The 11,169-nt window shown below is 42.1% G+C and overlaps 1 protein-coding gene across 2 annotated transcripts in view; it reads right to left on the bottom strand.

Moving 5' to 3' along the window:
- Positions 1-8,752: 8,752 nt before the first annotated feature.
- Positions 8,753-11,169, bottom strand: part of SLC25A43 (solute carrier family 25 member 43) — a 37,675-nt gene continuing 35,258 nt past the window's right edge. For both annotated transcript variants that reach the window (XM_023634376.2, XM_023634377.2), the window contains exons 4-5: positions 10,769-10,903; positions 8,753-10,054 (exon numbers count right to left, since the gene is read on the bottom strand). In XM_023634376.2, coding sequence (XP_023490144.1) covers positions 9,854-10,054; positions 10,769-10,903 — 336 coding nt within the window. In that variant the 3' untranslated portion in view covers positions 8,753-9,853. The remainder of the gene's footprint in view (positions 10,055-10,768; positions 10,904-11,169) is intronic.

The following is an 11,169-nucleotide window of genomic DNA, read 5'->3' as shown; positions in this document are numbered from 1 at the left end:
TCAGCGGGCTCCAGACTCGGGTTTACAATTTAACAAAATACTAAAAAAATAGAATGTAACAAAGATCTTGCATGGGATTGGCACAGGAGAGTCCAAAGGACTCAGCTGGGGTTGGGGGAATTATTTCACCCAGAAGCCAAATATAGAAGTTGTACCCGGAAGGTTCAGAGACTGTGTGAACTAGGTTGGCATTTGGCTCCCTGGACCCCAGGTAAAGTGCTCTTGGATTGAGTAGATTCCTGAACTCCAGAAACGGTTAGGTTAGAGGAATCAATAGAGTTAGATTGACAGCCATTGTGTCAATGGACAAGTGCTTACTGAGCCCCTTAATCCCTGTCCTGGGTGAGCATTTGCCACACAGGTTCTTTAAAACCTGCTTGTTAGCTTTAGCGCACTCCCTCAGGTTCAGAACAGGAGCCAAGAGTGTAATCACAAGTTCTATGTCTGAGTAATCACAACAATGTTTATAAAACTAAGGGTAACTGTTGAAAACTGCAATTGCAGCTGGACCCTAGGTGCCCAGCATGCTGAAGACATGGGGGACATATCCCTCATTTTACTTTCTTGCCTTCTCCCACCTTCTGCCTGTTGTTGTTAGTGCCCTCAAGTGGATTCCGACTCCTAGGGACCCTGTGTACAGCAGAGCGGAACCCTGCTTGGCCTTTCTGTGCCGTCTTCTCACCTTTCGGCCCTATATCAGACAGTGCTCTGCTGCTATTCATAGGGTTTTCACGGACGATTTTTTGGAAGTGGGTGGCCAGGTCCTTCTTCCTAGTCTGTCTTGGTCTGGAAGTTCTGCTGAAACCTGTTCACCATGGGTGACACTGCTGGTATTTGAAATCCCAGTGGCATAGCTTTCCGCATCACAGCAACACTCAGCCACCACAATATGACAACCGACAGATGGGTGGTGTGGTTCCCTGACTGGGAAACCAGCCCGGGCCGTGGCGGTAAGAGCAGCGAATCTTAACCACTAGACCACCGGGGCTGTCAGATCAGCCTGTTAAAGGACCCAGTTCTAGGGTTCCTCCAGGATTGTCAGCCTTCCGCTCAGTATACTTTGCGATTTGTTAAGTCTTCCCAACAACCCCAGCAATCCAAAGTGCTAAGCACACCCCGCAAGCATTCAAAGAGCAATTTTGAATCCAGCTTTGTTGATCCTGGGTGCTATCTTCGACCTGTGTTAATGAGAGGCTGCAACTTTGCTCATTAGCTGATTATAACAGAGATGCAGCAGGATACAGAAATGACCTTGCGTACAGTTTCAGAGAATGGTAGAGTATATTCTCTGAAAATGATAGTCACTCCTCTCCCTCTACTAGTGAGAGAATTAACAACTAAAGCAAAAATCTAGAGCATTTTATTTAGAGAGAGGTGGTTTTTAGAATGCATTTCAAAATAAAATGAAAAACCATTCTAGTTTGAACTCGACATTCTCATTAATGTATTTTTATTCAAATGTTAATTTCTCTTTGATACGCCTGGCCAGCACTTATGTACCCTTTTTCTACCTTTCACTGGCCACATCTGCTACTCCCTTTGAGCATGCTGTCCCTATTCCAAAACTCTTTTACTGTTTCAAGCACTTCTGCGTTTACTGTTCTGTCAGATTTCTGTCTCTCCACAAAAAGATGATCAAATAATTACATAGAATCTGTCCCTTCTCAGTCTTTGGGTCCCTAAGTGTAGTTTTATTGAAGATGAAATAAGAGATGGGTCATTTCAAAGCAACTTCATGCCATGACTTGGTATTTTGCTAAATCCGCTGTGAGCTGGAGCTCTCCTCCTTGCCTATCACCAGGTACAATTCAAGGAGTCAGATGTTCTCAAAAGTGTCAAAGTCGTGAAAGACAAAGAAAGACTGAGGAACTGTCACAGTTTAAAGGAGACTAAGGAGAATGACAACTTAATGCAATGTGTGATCCTGGATTAGATCCCGGACCAGAAAAAGGACATCGGTGGTATTATTGGTGAAATCGGAATATTTGGAGATTAGTGAATAGTATTCTACCAGTGCTATTCTTAGTTACAGTGGTTTTGTCAGATGTTAACATTTGGAGAAGCTGAGTGAAGGATATATGGAAATTCTTTATACTGGTTTTTTTGGACAACTTTTTTATGTCTGAAAGTTAAAAAAAAAAAAAAGAAGAAAAGAAACTAGGAGCAAGAGCCCAGGAAAATAGAGACTAATATTGACAATGATGATGATGTTGATGATGATACATGGCTGGTCAATTTATTGAAAATGAATTTCTCCTGCAAGACATAGTGGGGGCTCTGTGTTAGTAACTACTGTGTTCCTGGAAACTATGTACAATACATGTATAATTAAGAAAGAGGAACTAAAGCTAAGGCATTGCTTAGTAATTCTCAAGAAAAAACAAGGAAGAAGGTCAGAAATGATAGTTAAGGCCTCAGTTATCTATGTACCAACACACCCAGAATATGGGTAATAAAGTGAATGTAAAATGTTAATACAAGTATGAAGACACGATTTTATAGATATCATTCAAACTTAGTAGAATGGGACTTCTGACTGGCATCTGGAAAAGGAAGGGTAGACCTGGTTCAGAGAGCTACCATCTAGGAGGAGAGCAGAATAGTAACATATCAAGAAGGTATAACCAGTAATTCATTGGCCAGGGCGTGAAAAGCATTCAGTGAAAATGAAAGTGACTGTAGTTGTGGAAGTATACAAGAGACTTCCTGGATAGATAAAAGCTAAGAATAGTACTTCATAAAACCGTCACATAGGCAAGCCATGGCAATCAGAGACATGAACTATCTGAATAACTGCTGGAAGTTTCATTATTCTGATAGCAACGCACTGGATAAATTCTTGACTCTCTTGCTGATAATTCCAGTTCTCAGAAGACTGAAGAAGCAGTGGGGTAAATTGCTAACCTGGGCTTCATTCTGACAATAAATAAGGAAGATCTGGTTAGCAAAGTGAAAGTGACAAGAATCTTGGGGAAGCTGACCATGCCATCTGCATCAAGTTAACTAATGTGTGTGTGTGGTAAACTGCAAAAGGACCAGAGAAAAGGTAAGTATGATCTCCTGGCCAAACACTAAACGAGAAAGATCACTCAAGAGGGCAAGAGATTGCAAAGATAAATTCAAACCCATACAACTTGGAAAGATTCCAATGAGAAATTACAAGGGGAGAGATATTTAATAAAGTGTCTTTACAGATTATTCTCTGATGAGCTCAGATTTTATATAGATGACAAGAGGGCTTGGCTTCCCAGGACAAAGACCAAAGAGCATCACAAACCTGTAGGAACTGAATCAGAAGGGCTAAAGTCCAGAATAAACCCAGGCTTATGCAATGGGAAGGAGCACAATAAAGGGTTCTAATGCTTGTTTAGTGCAGGGCATTTAAGGATGAGGAGCTAGAGCTCAACGGTAGCATGTGTGAAAAAGAACTGGGGGTCTTAGTTGACTGTGAGTTGGCAATGCCAAAAAATGCTAATGAGTCTTCAGTGGGACCAAGAATATGGTGAGGAACAGATCAGGGGGACTTTCAGTGCCACTTGGGCCACTATGGGCTGGCCAACCCATAGAGCTGTATGTTCACTTCTACATGCCATGTTTAAGAGGATGTGAACAGAGTGGAACATATTCAAAGAAGGCAGTCAGGAAAGTGAAGTGCCTGTTAATCATGTCATCTGAGAAATGGCTGAATGAGTGAGAGAGATTTCACTGGGAAAGAGCTTTGGGTGAAGGAGGGACATCGTACCTGTCTTCATAATTGAAGGACTTTCGGGTAGAAGAGAATTAGATATTCTATATGGGATCAACACCAGCTGGTAGAAGTTTCATGAAGGTGGACTTCAGTTGAACAAGAAATAGCTTTCTAAAATATGAGCTACTTAAAGATGGAATGGGTTGCTTTTTGATGTGGGGAACTTCCTGTCACTGGAAACGTTAAGAGTTGAGGCAGAATAGTCACCTGTTAGGGACACTGTTGCGGAGATTGCTTTCTTGGCCCAGAAGAGAGTTCTACACCCTTCTAATTCTCAGATTCTATGGCTTAATGCGTTTGTATGTATAAGATTGAATGGATTTGAGCGTCTGAGTTTGGGAAGCTGGGACAAAACAGGCAGAGAGAGGTAATTTAGCTCAGTGTTCGAGAGGGTGGGCTCTGGAGCCAGACTGCTTGAGTTCAAACACTGGCTTTGCCACTTGCTGTAAGGCCTTGGGTAAGTTGCTTAACCTCTCCAAACTTCAATGTCTTCAGGTGTAAAGTGGGAATAATAACAGTATGTATACCTCCAAGGACTGTAGGGACAATTAAATGAGATAATGTATGCATGAACATTCTGGTACATAGTAAACATTTTAATATGTTAGATTTTATTAATACTAAGAAAAATACTAACTTAGTTTGACCAACTCTGGGTTTTTTTGTTGTTGTTTTCGGTGAGGAAGATTGGCCCCAAGCTAACATCTGTTGCCAATCTTCCTCTTTTTGCTGAGGAAGATTGTCCCTGAGCTAACATCTGTGCCCATCTTCCTCTATCTTACATGTGGGATGCCACCACAGCATGGCTTGACAAGTGGTGTGTAGGTCTGCACCCGGGATCTGAACCTGTGAACCCCAGGCCACCAAAGCGGAGCATGTGAACTTAACCACTAGGCAACTGGGCTAGCCCCCCGCCTCTGAGTTTTAATGAACAAATCACTCTATCCCCGCTTAAGTAGGATGGTAAGCCAGTTCTCCATCCCAGCTAAGGACCCTAACTATAGTTTGGTAACCATATCAGAGACCATATAAGCAGGATTCGAGTCTCTAAGAGGTACCCAGAACAAGCACTCTCGGTTTTCAGCCCTGGCTTACATTTGCAATATGGAAGACTGTAACGTCACACTTGTGTCTGCACTGTCATTACTGAGGAGAAGCCAATTCTCATCATTTGTGGGCCAATCTCCTGTCTCTAGTCTCTCATTACTGATTCAGCTTCTAGAATAATCTTGCTCACATCCAGTTTTTATCACATCATCGATGTTGCTGAAGAAACCAGTGACTCCTTTTCGCTTAGTGGGGCAGAACTAAAGTCCTCAGTGTAGTATTGAAGCCCTTCTCTCTCCCCCACAAGGATTTTATTTCCGGCCCCTTTGGGCGGGCTTAGAGAGCATCTGATGGATTCCAGCCCTGGGGTAACTGCTTACAATAAAACAAAACAAAACAACCTCCTATTACTCTATAATTATCATACAACAAAACTGTACCTATTTAAAGTGAACAGTTTGATAAGTTTTTCACATATGTATACACCTATGAAACCATCACAATTAAGATAGTGAATGTATCTATCACTTTACTAAATTTTCTTGTGTCCCATTGTAATCCCTCCCTCTCTCCCCAGACAACCACTAATCTGCTTTCTGTCACCATAGATTAGTTTGCATTTGCCAGAATTTCATATAAATGGAATCATATAGTATGTACCTTTTGGGGGCGGTGTCTGGCTTCTCTTACTTGATATATATATATATATATATATATATATATATTTTGAAATTCATTCATGCTTTTTTGTGTACAGTCAATTCCTTTCTGTTGCTAAGTAGTTCCATTGTGTGGATATGTCACATTTTGTTTATCCATTCATCACTTGATAGACATTTGGCTCATTTCCACTTTGATGCTGCTATAAACATTCCTGTACAACTTTTTATGTAGACATGTTTTCATTTCTCTGGGGTATATACCTAGGAGTGGAATTGCTGGGTCCTTTGGTAACTCTGTGTTGAACTATTTGAGGAATTGCCAGACAGTTTTCCAAAATGATGCGCCATGTTACATCCCCAACAGCAAGGTACAAGAGTTCCAGTTCTTCTACATCTTGAGGCCTTTTCTTCAGCCACTGTCTCCTCAACGTCATTTTTTGTTGCTTCCAGCTCCTCCAGGAATTGCTTCCCATCCACTCCTTTGGTGTTCTCATTCAGTCTCTTGGCTTTAAACATCATCTATCTGCTGATGACACACAAATTTCTATCTCCAGCCACCATTCTCCCCTGAACTCTAGATTTGTCCTGGTTTGCCCAGAAGTGTCCTGGCTTATGCTTATTGTCCCGACATGATAGTGTTCTGGTGTATTAGTTTCCTATCGCTGCTGCAAAAATTACTGCAAACTTGGCGGTTTAAGCAACACAAATGCATCATCTTACAGTTGTGGAGGTCAAAAGTGTGATGTGGGTCTCAACTGTGCTAAAATCAAGGTGTCTAGTAGGACACTTTCTGAATGATCGGATATAAACAGGTCCCTTCCTGGGGGCTGTAGGAGAAAGTCCGTTTCCTGGCTCATTCAGGTTGTTGGTTAAATTCAATTCCTTGTGGTTGTAGTACTGAAGTTCCCATTTTCTTGCTGGCAGTCAGCTGAGGTTATTCTCAGCTTCTAGAGGCCACCTCCATTCTTTGGCTCCTGGGCACCCTTGTCTTCAAAGCCAGCCGCAATGAGTCAAGTCCTTCTCACGCCCCATTTCTTCTGCCTTTTGTGCTGTCCTTGAGTCTCTCTGACCCACTCTTCCAGCTTCGTCTTCTACTTATACGGAGTTGTGTGATTAGATTGGGCCCACCCGTATAAGCCATGATAACCTCTCCATCTCAGTGTCCTTAACCTTAGTCACATCTGCAAAGTCTCTTTTGCCATTTAAGGTAAATATTCACAGGTTCTAGGGACTACGGTGTGGACACCCTTGGAGGGGGCATTATTCCGTCTACCACAGCTGGTTTGGACAATCACACAGACAGCCTATGCTCCAGTGAAGTCTACTTGACTTCTCCACTTGGATGTCTCACAGGGATTTTGAAGTTAACATGTCCAAAAGAGAACTTTTAATTCCTTCCCTTCCAAAACTCTGGCCCTCACCAGTCTTCCCCACATCAGCAAATGTTACTCAAGTCAAAAGCCAAAAACCTAGGTGCCATCCTTGAGTCCTTCCTTTTATTCCCTACATTCAATTGCTCAGCAAATCCTGCTGAGTCCAACTCCAAAATATGTCTTGAACCCGTTTACTCATCTCTGTCTTTATTGCCACCATTCTAGCCCAAGCCATCATTTCTTACTTGGACTTTGTAATAGTCTCTTAGCTCATCTTCCCACTCACAGCCTTGCTTCCCTCCAATCTATTATCCACACAGCAACCAGAGGGATATTTTAAAAATGAAAATCAGATTATGTCACTTCTCTGCATAAAAACCTTCAGTGACTCCCCACTGCATTTAGAATGAAATCTAACTTCTTGCTACAGCCCAAATGGCCGTCTGATCTGGCCCTCTGTCCGCCCTTGTCTCCTACACCCTCTCAGTCACTCACCACAGTCTGGCTACACTCACCTCTTTGCTGTTCACCAAGTCTTCCCCACCACCAGTACCACTTCACTTTCTGCCAGGAATGCTCTTCTCCCTAGTTCTTTGCATGGTTGGCTCATTCTCATCTTTCAGGACTCATCTCAAATGTCACCTCTCAGAGTGGCCTTCCCTGGCTCCCTGCTCTAAAATATTTCCCTCATCCCCACATAATTCTCTAGTAAAGCACCCAGTTTATTCCCTTCATAACATTACAATATATAACTACCTAGCTTATTGATTAGTTTACTTTTGTATTGACTGCCCTCACTAGAATGTAAGCTCCATGAGGGCAAGGACCTTACCTACCTCATGTTCCATTGTGTCCAGAGTGCCCAGCCCTTGTTGAATAAATGCACAAAGCCAGTCTTCTTACTCTGTTCCAATCACCTTTTGCTTGCTTCCATCTCTGTGACACTGCATATGCCCTGCCTTCAACCTGCAATGCCCTCCAACCTATTCTTGACCAACTAACATCCTCTCACTTCCTTCCAAACTCAGTTCAAGACTCATTACCTCCAAAACTCCCTGCTCGTTTCTGGCCCCCTCACCTGTTATGATCCCCTTAATCACTGACTCAGTAACTATATACATTGAGGCCCTTGGCAATCTTGTGAACAGTGGCTACCACATTATCATGCTCGTGTTTGCTTTGTAATCATAGTCATTTCATGTATGTAGGTATGTTTTGTTCCTTGAGACTGTAAGTGACTCCAGGGTCAATATTGCCTCACACTTCTTTATAATCCTCCTAAAGTACTTAGTCCAGTTTGGTGCACGCTGCCAGCCGTAAAGCAGAAAAGCAGAACACTCCCTTCATACCTCGGAGAAAATGAGCATAGCTGGGAGTTTATTTTAGGAACAGAGCTGGAGTTTTAAAGAGTTGTTCTGAAATTAGAAAAATGAGGCATATTCTTTCCCCCATTTAACTTATTGAAAGAAATAAAAATGCAGCTCAGAAAACACTCTTGTGTGGCAGCAGCAAGAGCGTAGCTATCTATTTCCTAATACTTGTGGAAGAATATACAGACGATATTAACATGATAACCTGAGGTTAGGATTTAGATTTAATAAAAAAAAAAAATTTTTTTTTTGCAGATTTCGGAACTTTTTAATAAGCTGTCCACCTCAAGGAAAACAGTAACAAATGTGAACTATTCACTCTGGGTAAAGAAGTTGCCACCCTCCAAACACTAACAGATTGGGCTACAGATGATGTTTGCGTGTGTGTATTAACTGCTATTCCCCATGAATCAGTCTGCTACAGCAGCTGGAAAAATGAGTGATTTGGGTATATTTCAACAGGACAAAGTTGTGAGACTTCAAAGATTTTGGCCAGTATATATTTAACCATAGTTTTATAACTCAGATTAGTAATAAATGACCAACTCATCATTTTTCTTTGGAAAATAAATTTAATAGGGAAAAATACTTTCAACATATTGAAAGCCTCTGTGTGTGTGTATATATATATATATAAATTAACAACTTAATATTAGATACTTTTTTAATGCATAGATAGGCACTATTCAAAAGTACAGTTATATAAACTTGACATAGAATCCTCAAGGTGGAACAATCTAAAATTTGATCTTTTAAAAAATCTGGTAGAGTTGATTAGCCTGAATGAAGTGTTTTCGTTCAGTTACATTATTTTTTGGTATGTGTCAAATGTTCTATTTGATCCTTTCTAGGCAACTGGGATATCTTGTGAGAATAACTCAAGTTGACTGAATAATTTATTTTCAGGGTAGGCTTGCAAAGCAAGTTAAAAAGGCAGAGGATTCAGGCCACTTGAACTGTACATGACTTCAACTGGGACAAGGTCTTTTGGAGCATAATTAAGCTGTCATGGAAAAAACTCGCTTCCAGAAACACAAGATTCTAAGGCTGGGATGTTCCAGATTTAAATAAAGAAGGATGGTTCTACGATGATAGTGATAACTTTTAAATGTTAAGTGTTTTCATTTAGTTTCTGACAAGCCGTAATTTACACTGTGGTGTGTACTCAGAAGTCAGGAAAGATTATGAGTTCTAGCACGGCTGTATTGGGAAGTCTCAGGTCAAACTGAGTGAAACTAGGCTGACGTGGGATAGTGCAAGCTGTGACCCGGTGGCTGAGCTCCTCACGTGGTATCTGCTCAGCCATTTCAATGACATGCTGCTTTGAGGTGTCATGGCAATGCCCTTTCTTTGGTGCAGTGTAAATTGCACGTTTATAGTCAGAGTGTAAATTGCACATTTCATTACTGCCATAAAATCTGTTATAAAATCTGGTGGATGCCATCCTGAGACAGTCATGTTGGGAAATCTCTCCATGCTGCAGGTGTTCACAGGGACTGAGTTTGCTCCGAGATGGTGCATGGCCGAATCTTCTCATCCTAAGAGCAGCAGATAGAGGTAACCTCTTGTTGCGGCAGGCCTGCGCGGTTATGAGGCTATTTATCCGTGATTACAACATGCCTTCAGTCAGTGCACTTCTAGTTCCATTCAGTTTTAAAGAGTTGGTTTTTTAGACTTTAGTTGTCCAGTTTTGAAGAACTTCTTTAATTCCCGTAATTCCTGGGGCTTCAAACTTTGATCCACCCCTGGGGTCAATTTATAGCTCAGAGGAGACACAATGTAACCATTTTGGTAAAGACAGATTCTCTTGCAGAACTCAAAGGTGCCAAACATAACTCCAAAATATGGACCTATCTATTTAGAAAGAAAATGAAAATCATGTTAAAATCTTAAAAAGAAAATGTCAATGTGTCTGCAATCAACTTGGATGAGGGTAAACTAAGATAAAGGCTGGGGACAATACAACATAATTATTTTTGGAATTGGGGAAGATGGCAGAATGGAAGCTGGCACAGTGTGGGTTGGGGGAGAGGAATGGCCAAGTGCTTGAAGGGCATGCCCTGGGGAAGCAGGGGTCTGGATTAAGATGCACGTAGACAATCTCATACTGCCTGTCAACATATGCTTGTCTTGAGTGGAATCATTCATGTGTCAACTAGTGCAAGGTTAGTCTAGAGTTCTTAACCTTTTCTTTTGGTCCTGGAGTTCTTTGGGAATATGATGAAAGCTATGGATCCTCTCCCCAGAGAGAAGCACATATGCACATATATACACATTTTTTAATACAATTTTAAGATGGGGGGTTAGGTTCCCCTTAGGAGTCCATGAACCCTCCATGTTAGGAAACTCCACACTAAATGCTCAGCTCCTCTGGGATGGGGTATCAGAGGCCAAACACTGCACAGGGTCCCCTCTCTTCAGGGCTGACTGCCAGTCTGTAGTCATGGGCCTTGTGCTACCATCAGTGCTAGAGGGGGCATTTCCATGCAAACTGTAGGGGGGACCGGCATAGGAACAGGTAGAAGTGGAAGAGGCAGAGAAGCAGGAGAGACTGACCACCCCTTTCACCTTGAGTAAGTTGGCTGTCAATCCATTCCAGAGCCCCAGTACCCCTTGGGCCTTCACTATCTGCCGGAAGCAGTCCACTGCTCCTGAGAAATGGACATCTACTCCTCCACAGTGCGGAAGGTAGGGGCTCTGAGCCTGGCAGGAAATAGAAGATGGGATGAGATGATTTAGTCACCAGAAAATAAATGTTCTAGTCAAAGTAGCCATGGTCTCAAGTCTGGACTCCAGATGCAACGTCCTGGCCAAGAAGATGGCTAAGAATGGCTGCCACAGGGCTCTTCTTGTTCCATGGGTTCAGAATGAACATTAACATGGAGTAAAGTCATGACACTCTGTTCACATACTTGTGGTTTGCTTTGCTTGGAAGGAAGCAGCCATTTGGGACAGAGTCAACTTCACAC

Source organism: Equus caballus, chromosome X (assembly GCF_041296265.1).
Source record: "Equus caballus isolate H_3958 breed thoroughbred chromosome X, TB-T2T, whole genome shotgun sequence".
Classification (NCBI taxonomy): domain Eukaryota; kingdom Metazoa; phylum Chordata; class Mammalia; order Perissodactyla; family Equidae; genus Equus; species Equus caballus.
This window is presented reverse-complemented; position numbering and strand designations above follow the sequence as displayed.